The sequence below is a fragment of the Bubalus kerabau genome, chromosome 1, assembly GCF_029407905.1.
Source record: "Bubalus kerabau isolate K-KA32 ecotype Philippines breed swamp buffalo chromosome 1, PCC_UOA_SB_1v2, whole genome shotgun sequence".
In the NCBI taxonomy this organism is placed as follows: Eukaryota; Metazoa; Chordata; class Mammalia; order Artiodactyla; family Bovidae; genus Bubalus; species Bubalus kerabau.
This window is the reverse complement of record NC_073624.1, coordinates 158,392,613-158,409,574: the sequence shown is the minus strand read 5'-3', so window position 1 is coordinate 158,409,574 and position 16,962 is coordinate 158,392,613. Positions and strand designations below refer to the sequence as shown.

At 41.6% G+C, this 16,962-nt stretch overlaps 1 protein-coding gene and 1 long non-coding RNA gene across 6 annotated transcripts in view; one reads left to right on the top strand and one right to left on the bottom strand.

The window, feature by feature from the left end:
* LOC129621276 (uncharacterized) overlaps positions 1–16,962 on the bottom strand; it is an 81,852-nt gene that overhangs the window by 32,207 nt on the left and 32,683 nt on the right. The window contains exon 3 of one of the 4 annotated variants that reach the window (XR_008699173.1): positions 4,565–5,295. The exons of 2 other annotated variants lie outside the window; for them this stretch is intronic. This is a non-coding gene — a long non-coding RNA (uncharacterized LOC129621276). Of the gene's footprint in view, positions 1–4,564; positions 5,296–7,868; positions 8,085–16,962 lie in introns of those variants that run through there. One more of the 4 variants, XR_008699171.1, reaches the window with a different exon arrangement.
* On the top strand, positions 7,344–15,595 carry TMEM254 (transmembrane protein 254). Of its 2 annotated transcripts, none has more exons than XM_055537487.1 (4): positions 7,344–7,498; positions 8,806–8,909; positions 9,089–9,148; positions 14,527–15,595. In XM_055537487.1, the coding sequence occupies exons 1-4, from the start codon at positions 7,391–7,393 to the stop codon at positions 14,645–14,647; spliced, it is 393 nt and encodes a 130-aa protein (XP_055393462.1). In that variant the 5' UTR covers positions 7,344–7,390; the 3' UTR covers positions 14,648–15,595. The 2 variants fall into 2 exon arrangements, with proteins under 2 accessions (XP_055393462.1, XP_055393469.1); XM_055537494.1 differs by lacking the exon at positions 7,344–7,498 and adding an exon at positions 7,584–7,857.

Sequence of the window (16,962 nt, the reverse complement as noted above, 5' to 3'; positions counted from 1 at the left end):
AAACAAACTTTCCTTTCCACCAACTTGGCTGTTTATTGGCTTCTGAGCAGTAAGCAGCTGGATCCCACCATTCACCTTTTGGTAACAGATTTTGGTTCCCAGCATGGAGCTGGCCACTGCTGCCTCCAGTGCTTTCATGGCACCTGGCTCTCCTGACTCTTCCAGGGGAGAGCTGTGGCCATGACATGTATTAGCTTGCTTCTCATGGCTAGCTAGCCCTGAGTAGGGGATTTGGGGGCCGTTCCATGCAGCTGCCAAAACCATTTGTTTTGAGGATCTTCCCTGTTTCTCCCCTGCTCGGCACTGGCTGACAACTTACGCTTTTCCTTGGTAGAATAGAAACTTGCACTTGGAACAAGCTGACGAGCTCCAAGACCGGGTAAGTCCACTGGTGTGCACATAGGCAACCTTCCCATTTCTGAGTATTGACTGCTATTTGGGTGTTTTTGCCAATTGGTTCTCATGTCTGTCTGCCATTGAGGACCATCTATAAGCATGAAGTGCTCTTTGGGCATTCTTGCCAATTGGTTATGACATCTGCCTACCCTTGAGGACCATTTGTGAGAACTGAGTGTCATTTGAACATTTTGTCAATTGGTTCTGATGTCTGACTACCATTGAGGACCGTTTGTTTTGGGGGGAGTGTTTGCTTGGGACTTTGTACCAGTCACCCTAGGAGAGGGTTTGTGACAGATCTGTTTGGTGTGTGAATGGATATTCCATTTGTATGACTGGTACTCTTGTTGCCTTATGTAAAATGGGAAATTCAGGTTCAAGTCATTAAAAAAAAATTTAGCTATGAAATCATAACTAATGAAAAAGACACAAATGCTATACATTTGCTAGACAATGTATAGCAACAATATTCTTTAGACTCTGGAGAAAATTGGTTAAGATGAAACTTAATTGGTTAAGTTTGGAATTAAGTTTGAAAATTGGTTAACATGAAATTTAAAAAAACAGTTCCTTTTGCATATGCAGTTAGAGAAAGCTAGCTTGATGAAACACTTTTTCAGATCCTGGAAAAACAAAAATATGCCTAGAAAAAAGCTTAAAGTTAACTTTTATCAAGTACTTGAAATACAAACACATTCCACTTTGCCTGGAACTCCAGCCTTGGGTTAATTGTAAAACTTCAAGCTAAGGGAGAAAAAAAAAATGAGTGTTTGCAAATCAAATAAACCTAAATTTACCTACTTTTGTCCTCTTGTAAGACCAAGAGGGAAACTAAAGATGTTTGGGTTTATTAAAAATACATGTTGTACCACTAAAAAAAATATGCTATTAAAAAATGTATGTTTTTAGAGGTTGTAAAATATGTTCTTTAACTTGCCAATCAAAAAATACTACTGGCATACCATTTCAATCACTTGTGTCTTAATTTCGTTTCAAAGGTTAAAACTTGTAATATTTAAAAATGATGAGGAAAACATCTCCGTGTGTAAAATAAGTAAGATATGTGTTGTTGACAAAGAGAAGATAGAAAAAAAAATGGAGATATTTTTGTTAAAGAAAAATAATAATAAATTTGCCCTGTAGTTGTTTGTTTCTGGATAGGGAAATACAGGATAAATTTGTTTGGATCCAGAAAATGATAAAAAGTTTATAAAAAAGAAACTTTAAGAAAAGAATTTTGTATGTTGTCAAGATTAAAATTGGACTAAATTTAATTAGGTATATATGTATATTTGTTATTAAGAACAAACTGACACAAGACTAAATTTTTCCCTCTGTTAAGAAAACAAAGTCCTCCTGGAATAATGATCTGATTTTGGTAATAGAGACTTCTAGTAGTAGTAGTTGCTCAGTCGTGTCCGACTCTTTGCGACCCCACGGACCCCGCCAGTCTCTTCTGTCCATGGGATTTTCCAGGCAAGAATACTGGAGTGGATTGCCATTCCCTTCTCCAGAGGATCTTCCTGATCCAGGAATCGAACCGTAGTCTCCTGCATTCCAGGAGAACTCTTAACCCTTTGAGCTACAGGGAAGACCTCTAATGGAAAGTAATTGCTTTGTTTCTAATCATATTTTTGACCCTAATGTTCTGAATGGAAAAACCGTCCAGTAAAGTTCTCACACAGCATAACTATTCATGATGTGTAGCACTACTGGCTTTAAGTTTACTGCTTAAAGCACATGTACAATGTTTGGGTGACAATTAGATATAAATGATAAAATGTATGGCCTATAAAGCATTTCTCTATTAACATACCTCTGAGCCTGTTCATGATATCTGGTAAAGAAAAAGGAAACCGAGCACCAAGAGACATCAATGGACTCAAGGCAGACAAAACAGCCACTCTGGCGACGTTGAAAAATATATCGATTATCAATACTTCCTATGAAAGGAGTTACAATTAAACGGAGAAAATGATGTCCATCTCCCTCCCCACCCTAGCTGCCAGCATCTGAAATAAACTCTCCCTTCCATCAACCTGGCCTGTCTATTGGCTTTTGAGTGGCAAGCAGCTGGACCCACACAACTCTTTCGGTAACATCTGCAGTGATTTTGGAGCCCAAGAAAATAAAATCTGTCACTGTTTCCACTTTCCCTCATCTATTTGCCATGAAGTGATGGGACCAGATCCCATGATGTTAGTTTTTCGAATGTTGAGTTTTAATCCAGCTTTTTCACTGTCTTCTTTCACCCTGATCAAGAGGCTCTTTAGTCCCTCCTCACTTTCTGTCATTAGAGTGGTATCATCTGCATATCTGAGGTTGTTGATACCCTCCAGGCAATTTTGATTCCAGCTTGCAATTCATCCAGCCCAGCACTTCACATGATGTACTCTGCATGCAAGTTAAATAAGCAGGGTAACAATACACAGCCCTGACATACTCCTTTCCCAGTCTTCAATCAGTCCTTTGTTCCATGTCCAGTTCTAACTATTGCTTCTTGACCTGCATACAGGTGTCTCAAGAGGCAGATAAGGTAGTCTGATATTCCCATCTCTTGAATTTTCCACAGTCTGTTGTAATCCACATAGTCAAAGGCTTTCAGTTCAGTTCAGTTCAGTCATTCAGTCGTGTCCAACTCTTTGTGACCCCATGAATCGCAGCACACCAGGCTTCCCTGTCCATCACCAACTCCCGGAGTTTACTAAAACTCATGTCCATCGAGTCGGTGATGCCATCCAGCCATCTCATCCTCTGTCGTCCCCTTCTCCTCCTGTCCCCAATCCCTCCCAGCATAAGGGTCTTTTCAAATGAGTCAACTTTTCGCATGAGGTGGCCAAAGTATTGGAGTTTCAGCCTCAGCATCAGTCCTTCCAATGAACACCCAGGACTGATCTCCTTTAGGATGGACTGGTTGGATCTCCTTGCAGTCCAAGGGACTCTCAAGATTCTTCTCCAACACCACAGTTCAAAAGCATCAATTCTTCGGTGCTCAGCTTTCTTCACAGTCTAACTGTCACACCATACATGACCACTGGAAAAACCATAGCCTTGACTAGACGAACTTTTCTTGGCAAAGTAATGTCTCTGCGTTTGAATACGCTATCTAGGTTGGTCATAACTTTACTTCCAAGGGGTAAGCGTCTTTTAATTTCATGGCTGCAATCACCATCTGCAGTGATTTTGGAGCCCCCAAAAATAAAGTCAGCCACTGTTTCCACTGTTTCCCCATCTATTTCCCATGAAGTGATGGGACCAGATGCCATGATCTTCATTTTCTGAATGTTGAGCTTTAAGCCAACTTTTTCACTCTCCTCTTTCACTTTCATCAAGAGGATCTTTAGTTCCTCTTCACTTTCTGCCATAAGGGTGGTGTCATCTGCATATCTGAGGTTACTGATATTTCTCCCAACAGTCTTGATTTCAGCTTGTACTTTATCCAGCCCAGCGTTTCTCATGATGTACTCTGCATATAAGTTAAATAAGCAGGATGACAATATACAGCCTTGACGTATTCCTTTTCCTATTTTGAACCAATCTGTTGTTCCATGACCAGTTCTAACTGTTGCTTCATGACCTGCATACAGGTTTCTCAAGAGGCAGGTCAGGTGGTCTGGTATTCCCATCTCTTTCAGAATTTTCCACAGTTTATTGTGATCCACACAGTCAAAGGCTTTTTCCCAGAAATATATCTAATTATCTAATGGCCTGTTTTGCCTGTTTCCTCAAAGCACTAAGTGGATCATCCTGTTCTTCATTCTCAATTCCTTTTAGGTCAGCAACTGCAGTGATCCTTATACAGCTGGATGATGGGCAACATTTTGTTTTACAGCGCTTTTATTACAAGTTCTGACATTTAATTCATCCACATCTCTGAAGTAGGAACCAATATGTCCCTACTTTACAGATAAAGAAACTAAGGCACAAATGGGTTAGATAATAGTCTCAGCTTGGAAAAGACCCTGATGCTGGGAATGACTGAGAGCAGGAGGAGAAGGGGGCAACAGAGAATGAAACTGTTGGATGGCATCGCCACCTCAACGGACATGAGTTTGAGCAAATTCCAGGAGATAGTGAAGGACAGGGAAGCCTGGAGTGCTGCTCTTGTAGCCACGCATTTCAGGAAACAAACTCACTCAGAAGGACAATGCAGATAGTGGAGTGCAGTTTATTACACTGGCAGGCCCAAGGCAGAGTCTCCTCTTGGCCAAGGACCCTAAGCAGGTTTTGTGAAAACCTTATATACCCTAAGTGTACGTGCCCAAACCCACCTCCCCACATTCCCTGAAACTAGCCTGAACAAAGGAAAAGAAAGATACAATCAAAGTTAACCCATGATTCATATGCCTTAAGCCTAGGTAGGTAACAGTGGACAATTATCAATAGGCCTATGGTCATACCCCAATAATAATAATAGAATTTATTATTCTATTCAGTTACACAGATAATTAGGGTATTCCTTTAGGCAATGGAGAGTCTAGGTACGAGCTCTGGGGCTGTTCCATCAGCTGGGGGGGTGGAGGGGGGGTCTGTTTTTCCAGTTGGTATGCCATTTCCATAGATCTGGGCATATAGCTCAAAGTCCATAGTCCAGCCCAAGATGGAGTCCTGCTTTCCAGATGGAGCCTGTTCTGTCTGTTTCCCCCTTCACTGCAGTCCATGGGGTCGTAAAGAGTTGTACACGACTTAGTGACTGAACAACAAGCTTACACAAAATGTTAATGGCAGAGCCAGGACTTAAACTCAGTTTCCCTGGTAGCCCAGGTAGTAAAGAATTCACCTGCAATGCAGGAGACCCCAGTTCAATTCAGGGGTCAGGAAGATCCACTGGAAAAGGGATAGGCTACCCACTCCAATAGTCTTGGGCTTCCATGGTGACTCAGCTGGTGAAGTATCCGCCTGCAACGCAGGAGACCTGGGTTCAGTCCCTGGTTTGGGAAGATCCCCTGGAGAAGGAAACAGCTATCCACTCCAGGATTCTAGGGAACAGCTACCCATTCCAGGATTCTGGCCTAGAGAATTCCATGAACTGATAGTCCATGGGGTTGCAAAGAGTTGGACACAACTAAGCTACCTTTTCACTTTCACTTTCTATCTGTCCACCAACATTGCTCATAAGTGCTGTGCCATATGGATCCATACATTTTTAGTAATGAAGAGGAAGGGCATTATTTCTGTTGACCCAAAACAAATTAGACTGCCATATATTTCTCCAGGAAAGAGATTTATTCCAGAATCAGCAGAGAATTACAATTTAGGGTCTGCAATCATGTGAACAACAACACAAGCTCCCGCCGCCCCACCAAAGGGAAGAACACTTTGAAGAAGAAAAGGACATTGGGAAGGCTGTAGAAAACAGAATCCATGGGTTTTCTTTGGCTGAGTCCTTGCCAGGAAAGAAGATTGGTCTTCCTATCAGCCTCTGCTAGCCTCACAAGGTGTGAGAGTGCCCCCTGTCAGTATCCCAAGTCTATTTAATTGTGGTTTCCATTTATTATTAACTTTCTACATTTCCCACAGAGTATAGTAGAGCTTAAGTTCAAAAATTAGCCCCATAGTGAATAGGATACAGAGCCTAGAAATAAACCCATGCACCTATGGTAACAAAAGAGGCAAGACCACGCAACGTTGGAAAGACAGTCTCTTCAACAAATGGTGCTGAGAAAACTGGACAGTTACATGGAAAAAAATATATATATATATATATTAGATCATTCTTGAACACCATACACAAAAATAAGCTCAAAATGGATTAAAGACCTAAATGTGAGACCAGACATTATAAAACTTCTACAGGAAAACAAAGGCAGAACACTCTGACACAAACTGCAGCAGTATCTTTCTCAATCCATCTCCTAGAATAATGGAAATAAAAACAAACAAATGCGACCTACTGAAAAACTTCGGCGTAACAAAGGAAACAATAAACAAAATGAAAAGACAACCTACGGATTGGGAGAAAATATTTGCAAATGATGTGACCAACAGGGGATTAGTATCCAAAATTTATGACCTAAATAGACATTTCTCCAAATAAGAGATACAGTTGGCCAAGGGTGAATAAATGTTCAACATGGCTAATTATTAGAGAAATGAAAATCAAAACTACAATGAGAGATCACCTCACACCAGCCAGAATGGCAATCATCAAAAATCCACAAACAATAAATGTTGGTGAGGGTGTGGAGAGAAGGCAATCTTCCCACAATGTTGGAGGGGATGTAAATTGGTACAGCCACTATGAAGAACAGCATGGAGGTTCCTTAAAAAACCTACAACTAGAGCTACCATATGATTCGGTCCCACTCCGGCATGTATCTGGAGAAAAACATGATCCAAAAGGATACACACACCCCAGTGTTCACTGCAGCAGCATTTGCAACACCCAAGATGTGGAAGCAATCTAAATGCCCATCGACAGAGGAAGGATGAAGATGTACATGTATACAGTGGAATGTCACTCAGTCATTAAAAAGAATGAAATAATGCCATTTGCAGCAACATGGATGGACCTACAGATTGTCATACTGAGTGAAGTAAGTCAAAGAGGGAGAAATATCACTGGACATCACTTATATGTGGAATCTAAAAAGAAATGATACAAATGAACTTACAAAACAGAATGAGACTCACAGACTTAGAGAACACTTGAAAGTATCACAACATTGTTACTCAGCTATATACACCCCAATACAAAATAAAAAGTATAAAAAAAAAAAACACAAAACCCAGACCTATAGTTATCAGAAACATAAGGCACCATTCTATTCCAAAACCATTATCTTAAGCTCCGGAAACCCAGAGAAGGGGGGGGGGGGGGTCTCCCCTGCAAGATGATGACCAGCCCACCAGGCCAGAGTGGGTGGGGACTCTTTCCAAGTTTCAAGCCCACAGACTCTTCTCCCTTAGGGGAGAGAAGGGAGGAGCTTTTGCCGTGGTCCCGCCCCAGCCTTGCCATTCTCCCACGCACTGCCGGTGGCCTGCCAGGCATCCCATGATGTGCGCTGCAGCGATGGGGAAGGCAAGAGGAGATGAGGTTTACTTCCAGAGGAGCAGTCTGTTCTGGGTTACTATCATCATTCTCTCTTTTGGCTATTACACGGTAAGGACAGCGGGCCCCGAGGAAGGCGAGGCGAGAGGCTGGAGTGCTGCCTGGAGATGCAAGATCCCACCTGGAGCCGTGGAGTGGTCGCAGGCGCAGTCGCGGCTCGCGCGCGCTCTGAGCCAGGGGACTAGACCCGGGAAGAAAACGCAGGCGCACTCGTCTGTCTGCGCCTTTCGCCTGTGTTGAGATCTTGAGAAACCAGCTGCCCACGCTTTCCCTCCCTACCCCATGACTAAGTGATTAGATCTTTCAAAATGGTGGCGAAGTCGGAGGCTGGCGGGGCTGCTGCCTCCTACTTCCGTGTAGCCAGACCCCTGCCCTCGCTGGTCACGGTCCTGGTGCTGGGATATTTCGGGGTAAGGTGTGTAGTACGGCGCGGCGCTTCTGTTTTGGCCCGCTAGGCTTCCGTAGAGCCAGGGGCACTGGTGAGGGGGAAGGAGGGAGGTCTTGCGCTTGCGCGGCTGGCGGTTGCCTAGGTAATTGGCGTAAACGGAAGTTCGGTGGGCTGGTCAGGTTTTCGCTTGGAAATGCTCCTGCCTTTGCGTCTCCTGGGTTAGTAGGACTTGTTCAGGTCTGAGTAGAACTAGAGGAGAAAGAGGCCAAGTTGACAGTTCTAAGCCTGCCAAGACAAGATAGGGCTTCCAAAGCAGAATGTCTGAGGCAGTTGGAATTGCTTGGAAAATGGGGATAAACCTAAAGGTTGGGTAGAATTTAAGTGGTAAGAAGGGATAAAGAGGATGTGCATATTATGACATAGATGTAAAATCAAGAAGACAATCTCTACTGAGATAAGCAGCAACTTTTTTTTGAGAGACAGAATTCATTTAAAGAATACGGTGAAAGTGAAAGTTGCTCAGTCGTGTCTGAGTCTTTGCGACCCCATGGACTATACAGTCCATGGAATTCTCCAGGCCAGAATACTGGAGTGGGTAGCCTTTCCCTTCTCCAGGGGATCTTCCCAACCCAGGGATTGAACCCAGGTCTCCCGCATTGCAGGCGGATTCTTTACCAGCTGAGCCACAAGAAGATACCCAAAACAATGGGTTGCGGAGTACTACATTGTGGAATTCAGTAAGAACAGAAGTCAGCTAATCTGGGCACTAAATCTGATAACCACATAGTTTCCTTAGCAGAAGTCTTCCACTGAAATGGCTTTTAGAAAATAGAATTCAAGAATTGAAGCCCGTATGGCTTGGTTCAGAGTTGCTTTGGTCTGTTATTTGTTCTTGCAGAATCAGGATTATTTCATAGCCTTGGTTAAAAATACATTGAAGTGATCTAAAAGCACTCTGGTTCTCTTTCAGTGGGTGATCTTCTGGCCTGAGAGTATTCCTTATCAGAGCCTGGGACCCCTGGGCCCCTTCACTCAGTACTTGCTGAAGCATCATCACACCCTCGTGCATGCTTGGTAAGTAGAGCTCCAGAAATGGGATGTGGACCCCACAGCTTCAGTCTCCCTGGAAGGCTCATGGTTGCCTTCTAAAAGTGGTGCTCGTTCATATCAAAGCACTTTTCTTTTGGAGGTTTTTCTGTTAGAGCTCATCAGCAGAGGACCATCACCTTAAACGAGGCTGACTTTTGTTTCAGGTATTGGCTTGCCTGGATGATTCACGTGGGAGAGTCCTTGTATGCCATTGTATTGTGCAAGTAAGTGTTTTTAACAGATCTCTGTTGCTTTTCTCTTGGTATCTCACATAAGTGAAGAGTAGCCACATTTGAATAATTCATGCGCTTGTAGGCTGAGAACACTCTCAGGATACAGTTGAAGTCCCACACCTAATACTGAGCCTCACTCAGTACTCAGAGGGAGTACTCAGTAAATAGTTAATGAATGAATTCATTTCATTTGTATTAATGAGTCAATTATTTAGTCATTTAATTTAGATAATTTTTTTTCTTTTTTTTTCTTTTTTCAAAAATCTCCCTGTAGCCCCAACTAGAAGGAAAGATTAGCAGGTTGCCTTCTAGTTTGAAAAAGAGCTGTACTGACCTAGCCCAATGATTCTCAACCCCTAGTTTTGCAACTGAATCACCTGGGGAGCTTTCTTAAAATTCACTTGTTTGGTTTCCAGACCCAGAGATCCTAATCTGGTAGGCCTTGCTTCAGACACAGGAATGTGTTATTTTTTTTCAAGTTCTGTAGATGATTCTGGGGTGCAATGAAAACTAAAAGTCCTATGACTAGGCCCTACTCAGCAAATGCCAGTGTAAATAATAAACGTGAGAAAGCTACAAAAAGCTTCTCTTTACATTTAGACTTTATGTAAGCATACACAGAAAGTAAATGGTTATAGTAATGCCAGACTGCTTTACAATTGAGTTTTTTTCTTTGGCTCAAGATTAATTACCACCTCTGTTTTTGTGTACTACTTCTAAAAGTGGAAAATAAGATACTTTATTATGTTTTAATAATAAATATAATTAATATTTCTTGGGTGCACACTATGCCAGACAACTGCTAACTGACTTAAATATATTATGTTACTCCACCTTCTGTTTTATTAAATGAGCTGGACTTTCTAGGAGAGGAGCATAAAGCAGCTTTATTTTTTTACCTCTCTCCAGTCCCCCGTGGATTATTGTCTGCCTCCCACCCTAGCCCTGGATCAAATCTAAAGTAGGTCCAAGGTTGTCCAGTCAAGTTATAAAGTTATTAAAAGTATGAACTTTCATCAGATTCAGTACAGCTGTTCTTCAGCCAAGGCTCAGCAGGCCGCTATGGGGAAGAGGGTGTAATCGATGTCTTCACTCTCATTCTAACTTTGTTCCCTGCTCAATAGCAGTGGTTGCTTGTGGCCCCTTGGGGTACCGGAAGTATATGTAAAGGAAGCAGGGCATGATCTGCCTTGTGATCAGGCAACTGGGTGATGTGGCAGTTACACACCCATTGTTGATTCTTTCTCTCCAAAGGGTCCCTAGTGGGTTTTTGAGAAACTGCTCATCACCAGGGATCTCCCTTCCACAGTTCCCTTGATGGTTCCTTCAACCTTAGTCAGCATGTCATTTGCAGTTTCCCCTTTGGGTTGATGATGTTTTCCTCTTTATTTAGGTTTCTTCTGCCCTTTAGTTAGGCCTCTGGGGCCGGGTTGCTTTTAAGCCCATGCACACCAGTGCCCTTCCACAAGACCTGTAAGGCTCAGAATGACAGCTTCCTTATCCCTCCATTGGGATAAATCTGTAGGTGTGTGCCGTTTCCTGCACAGCCATGTATCCTATCAGGCAGCTCTACTGGTATTTAAACTTGTGAGTCAGATGTTAACCCTCCCACAAATCACAGGGGACTCTGGTCAGGCTCTCTGAATGGTTCTTTTGAAGCTGCTTGTCAGGCTGACTCGTGATAGGAGGTGCCACAGCACCAGTACCTCTTTCTGAAAGCCTCTTCGCTTCTCAGTGACAGCTCAGCTTGGAGGTGTGCAGTCCAGCCCTCCAAATTACAGTGTTGGAGGACATGATACCTATTTTGCAATTGGCATATGAAGCCTCTAATGAAAACAAAAAGACTCAAATTGAACATCCAGCTCCCCAGTTCTTTTAGAGGAAGTGGGAGAACAGGCATAGAGAGGTTAGAGCATTGTTCTTATGCTCCTGGAATCATTTGTTTATGGAGTAACATGTTGCAGTGTATCATGGGTCACTGTAAATCAGAATGAACATTCCTTTTATGAATGAATGAATACATTTAAATGAAAGAATCACTAAATGTGTTGTTGTAAGGCAGAATAAAGCAGTTTTCCTCCAATTAAAAAAAAATCATGAAGACATGCAGAACATTTGTGGCCCTCGACCCCAAATTCCACTGTCCAACAATAGAAAGGAATTGATGAATTCCATTTAACTAGACATAAGATTGGACTGGATGTTTGACTTTATAGCTTCCATATATATATACGTATAGACACAAACTCTTCTATAATTTTTCTATTGTCATATATGCCTATTTTCCCATGTCTCTGCCTGTAAATTGAACTCATTCATTTCATTAGTGCATAATATTATATAGATGTGTCCTAATGTATTTAACTAATCTTCCTTCTGATGGACTTTTAAACCTCGAGCTTTTCTAAACTATTATAAATAATTCTGTGTGAATGAATTTCTTGTATGTCCTGGCCCACTGTGATATATATTTCACCTTTTTATTGTTTGGTGGTAGAATCTATGAATATAGTTGATGCTTATCTACTGACCTCATACACAGTGACCTTGGTAAATTCATTTTTTAGTTCTAATAGTTTATCTGTTCATCTAATTATTCATCATTAATGATTTAAAAGATTCCTTTACATTTTCTAGGTACCTGGTTGCCTATAGAAATAGACAGTTTTATTTCTTCCTTTCAACTCCATATACCTTTTATTTAAGTTTCCTTCACTGCACTAGCTAGTAATGAAAGGTTGTTGCTGAGCAGTGAAGAGATGCCGGGATTCTTGGCTTCCAGAGGAGAGAAATTCAATCTGGGGCCAGTGATAAGGCTTGCTCGCTCAGAGGCTTTATTTTTGTGTAATAAAGTTTTGTTAAAATATAAAAGAGAGAAAGCTTCTGATGTAGACATCAGAAGGAGGCAGAAAGAGTGCCCCCCTGCTAGCCTTTAGCAGTAAGTTATATACCTATTAGCAAACTGTTAATTAGAGAAAGGAGATGTCTCAAAATTCAGAGTGGCACTAGGCCCTCACACACAACATGCATTTTGATATAACATTGGCACCAGGTGAGTCATCCCAGGCCATAAAACGATTGACATGAATCTTGAAGAAAGACAGGTTTCCAAGTAAATATATAGATAGTTTCATTAATATAGATTAGGAGAACAATATATGAGTAAAACATACAGGTTTGTTGAACCCTTATCTGTTACGGAACCGGATGCCATAATCTTAGGTTTCTGAATGTTGAGTTTTAAGGTAACTTTTTCATCTGGTCCCATCACTTCATGGCAAATAGATGGGGAACCAGTGGAAACAGTGACAGACTTTATTTTGGGGGGCTCCAAAATCACTGCAGATGGTGATTGCAGCCATGAAATTAAAAGATGCTTGCTCCTTGGAAGAAAAGCTATGACCAACCTAGACAGCATATTAAAAAGCAGAGACATTACTTTGCCAACAAAGGTCCATCTAGTCAAAACTATGGTTTTTCCAGTAGTCATGTATAAATGTGAGACTATAAAGAAAGCTGAATGCTGAAGAATTGATGCTTTTGAACTGTGGTGTTGGAGAAGACTCTTGAGAGTCCCTTCTACAGCAAGGAGATCCATCCAGTCCATCTAAAGGAAATCAGTCCTGAATACATTAGAAGGACTGATGTTGAACCTGAAACTCCAATACTTTGGCCACCTGATGCAAAGAACTGACTCATTTGAAAAGACCCTGATGCTGGGAAAGATTGAAGGCAGGAGGAGAAGGGACGACCGAGGATGAGATAGTTGGATGGCATCACTGACTCAACGGACATGAGTTTGAATAAACTCTGGGAGTTGGTGATGGACAGGGAAGCCTGGCGTGCAGCAGTCCATGGAGTCGCAAAGAATCGGTACATGACTGAATGAACTATCAATTCTGAGTCTTAAGCAGAACCGACTTAAAGAAAGACAGAGTCTAGGGTAAATACATAGTTCATTAACATACCTTAAGACAAACATTTCCATCAGAAAAACGCATTGGTTAGCTCAAAGTTTGAGAAAAGTTAAGTTTAGGTGGAACCAGGTGTGGTCATGGCAACACAGAATTTTAAGAGAAACCTCTTTTTAAATTTGTATAGAGAAGGGGGAAAAATATAACACTAGTAGTTTGTTTCTTGGCCGTTTAAGAGAGAGATAAAAAATGTCTGACACTTGTAGCCTATTTCCTCTGTTTGGAGACCCCTGGCCTTCCTGCCTATAACCCTCTCAGTAACCCAGCTCATTGTCAACTTGAAGTGGTAATAGTAGGCATCCTGGCCTTGTAAACTTTCAACACTCTGCCTCATGTTTTTTCTAGAGTTGTATATTGTATAGATCTTCTCTATCAGATTAAAGTTCTGTTCTCTAAGTTTTCTAAGAACTTGTATTAAGAGTAGATGTTGAAATTTAATGCTTTTTCTGCATTTTTTATGATCATACAATTTTTTTCCTTTAATCTTTTTTTAATTTTATTTTATTTTTAAACTTTACATAATTGTATTAGTTTTGCCAAATATCAAAATCTTTTAGTATAGAAAATTATATTGTTTTTACATTTAAAAAATATATATATATGAGACTTATTTATATAAAGATGAAACTGTCACAAGTCAGTCACTTGAACTGGGCCATTTTCTTTTGACCTTGGTGTTAAGCAGTTTAGTTTGAATGGGTGTATAAACAGTATTTATTATTTCCATGTGCCAGGCCCTTTACTAACCACTTTGTGTAACTTATCTCAAGGTGAGATAAACACTATTATTCCTGTTTTTTCAGATGAGGAAACTGAGAGTGAGTGAGTGTCTTGCCCAAGGTCATGCTGGTAGTTGGCCAAGCTAGGATTTGTTTTTTGTTGTCTAGTTGCTAAATCATATCCGGCTCTTTTTGCGACTGCACAGATGGTAGCCCACTAGGCTCCTCTGTCCAGGGGATTTTCCAGGCAAGAATACTGGAGTGGGTTTCCATTTCCTTCTTCAGGGGATCCTCTCCCTGGGTCTCCTGCACTGGCAGCACTGAGCCACCAGGGAAGCCCAAGCTAGGATTTACATCTAATCTGTCTTCAGAACACTTGCTTTGAAGCCATCCCAGTGATTTTTAACCCTATATGCTCATCAAATCATGTGAGAAATAGTTTCATAATATCATCCCCTAGGCAGTAGCCAGCCTTTCTCAGGGAGGAGTGTATCCTCCTAAATGCATAAGAAAAACTAAAGTAAATGAACTAACAATTCAAGTTAAGAAGTGGGAGGAAAGTGCAAAATAAACCCAATGAAAGTAGGTAGAAGTAATACATTTTTTTAAAAATGACTCCTGTGAAACCATAACACTAAGATTCTGGTGGATAGATTTTTCTCTTTTCTCTTTTTAGGTCTAAAGGCATCACAAATACTTGGACCCAACTGCTCTGGTTCCTACAGACGTTCCTTTTTGGGATGGCATCTCTCTATTACTTGATTGCTTTTAGGCCAAAACGCCAAAAACAAACTTAAAGAAGATATCCAAAAAAAAACTTATCACTTTATTGTACACTTGAAACTAATATAATATTTTTAACCAACTATACTTCAGTTTAAAAAAAAATTTTTTTAATTAAGTAATGAATTAAAAAGAGAGAGAAAATATAGCATATAAAGTTCCTAGGGGGAGAAAAGAAGACATTCAAAAGCCTTCTCTATACTTTGATAGTCAGCCTCATCTTTTTTGAGGGGTGCTATGTTTACTTGATCTTCCTACTTTCTAGAAGGTTAAGGCCCTCTAGTTATTCACGATTCCCTCATCAGCTCTAGTTAAAGTTAAGTAGATAGTAGAAAAAGACTTTAGCTTTCTAATTACACAGACTAAGGTATTAGGCAAACCCAGCTACCTTCCTGTGGTCCTTGGCGGCACTGACATTCTCCCTGTCACCTGCTTTAAGCCACATACTAAGTTTGAGATACCCTTGCTCACACCTTCTGATTAAAACACCTTACCCTTACCACCACCATCTTAGCAGCTCTCCTTTCCTCCAATTTTTTTCTCCCCACCTGGTCCAAAATAGAGTGAGGCCTCCACAGCGCATCAATTCCACCCACAGTTATTAGACACCTGTGAGGCAGGATCTTCCCCTCTCAGGCCTCCATTTCACATTACAGAGAAAGATAAGGAAGACAAACAAGTGCCTGGAATGGGGTGGGCTGAGCAGTGACACAGAGGACATGCTACGAATCCAGAAGAAAGGATTGGAGAATGCCTTTCCTGCCCTCCCAGCCGGAAGTGGTGTCTCCTTTCACTCGGGGCCTCCGACACGGTGCTCTGTAGTGTGTGGGTCTGATGGCCACTTTCAGGTCAGGACGGCAGCTGAGACAGCTTCGTTTTTAACCCTAACACCTATCCCATCGCCTCACACAGTGTTTACTCTGATTTCACATTGCAGTAGTTCAGCAGCATTCCAGTTTTTATCTGAAAACTGCAGGGCCCGTACAGTGTACACCTGTCTCAGAGAAAAGCACAGGACTGCCCTTGACTCCCATCTTTCTATGGGTCTCCTACAGTGTGGGAAACCTGTATCTTTTCCACACTTTCCTATTCTTAATTACTTTCCTCCAGACTGTAGATGTGTCCCTCCCATTCTGACTCACTCAGCCGTTCCTGTTCTAGAGAGTCTAGCTCATGGTGCTCCAGCTAATGACTACCTCTCTCATTCACCTGGCTATCTCTTATGACTGCTAACTGGCTGGGGCAGAAGGGTTATTGGCTGTGGCCTCTAGGAGATCATAGGTTCCTTTCCTGAAGGCCCCCCTGCTTGTCGGCTCACTAGGAACTAGACCTTGGTTTTTTCCCATGACACAGTACATCATGTTATTTGTTTTAAACTAATATTTGTGAGAAACAGATCCCTCTCCCTGCTCCCCACAAAAAAGAGGCTCCTGGTAAAACCACAACCATGAAAGATGGTAGACTATGAGTTGCTTTTGGTGGAGAGTGACTTCTGCACAAAAATCCAGGTCTTTCCTACTGCTTCTTTTGTGATTGAGGTGTTAGTAATGGTTTCAAAGATAATATAGCAGATTACTGAATAAAATGTGAATTGTATCTCCAATTAAATGCTTTTCTGGTATGTTAGTTTTTTATACACTCCCACACATTTGATACTTCTCTTTCTCCAGCTGACTCTATTCTGGAACTATTGGTAACAGGGTTTTGTTTGTTTTTCCACTGAAAACAAAATGCAGGGGACTTCCCTGGCCATCCAGTGGCTAAGACTCTACACTCTCAATGGGCCTCCTCTATGCAGGGGGCCCAGGTTCGATCCCTGGTCAGGGAACTAGATCCTACATGACACAACTAGGATCTTTGCTTATGTTTCAAGAGCTGCCTATAGTCCACATAACTCCTCCACATCTACCAAGTCGTGGGTGGATATGAGCATCTCCTTTCACTGCAGGATTGGCCTCCTTTTGTTTCTATTACATTTCATTCCATTTGATACAGTCTATGCAGCAAGTAAACGGAGTACTGTTTTTAAAGGCAGAAAGTATAAAACATGTAATCTTATTTGGGGTATTATCGTGGCTTAGAGCAAAACACATCATAGCAAACAGTGTGGGTCATTGATATTTTGGACCCATAAGCTGCATCCTATGGGGTGAAGTAACACACAGAGGCCAGACTAACTGGATCTCATGTTCCTCCCCTCCCTCTCCCACAGCCCAGGAGTTTAGAAGTCTGTGAAGCAAACAATAAACATAGAGACATCTTGGACTTGTGTTGCAGTCACGGTGGTTATATGGGAGAAACACCTACGTGCAGTTTGGATGAGAAAAGG

Coding starts and splice junctions, on each gene's coding strand:
- TMEM254 (XM_055537487.1), top strand. CDS start 7,391: ATGATGTGCGCTGCAGCGATGGGGAAGGCAAGAGGAGATGAGGTTTAC. Junction 7,499..8,805: donor TCTCTTTTGGCTATTACACG/GTAAGGACAGCG, acceptor GTTCTCTTTCAG/TGGGTGATCTTCTGGCCTGA. Junction 8,910..9,088: donor CACACCCTCGTGCATGCTTG/GTAAGTAGAGCT, acceptor CTTTTGTTTCAG/GTATTGGCTTGCCTGGATGA.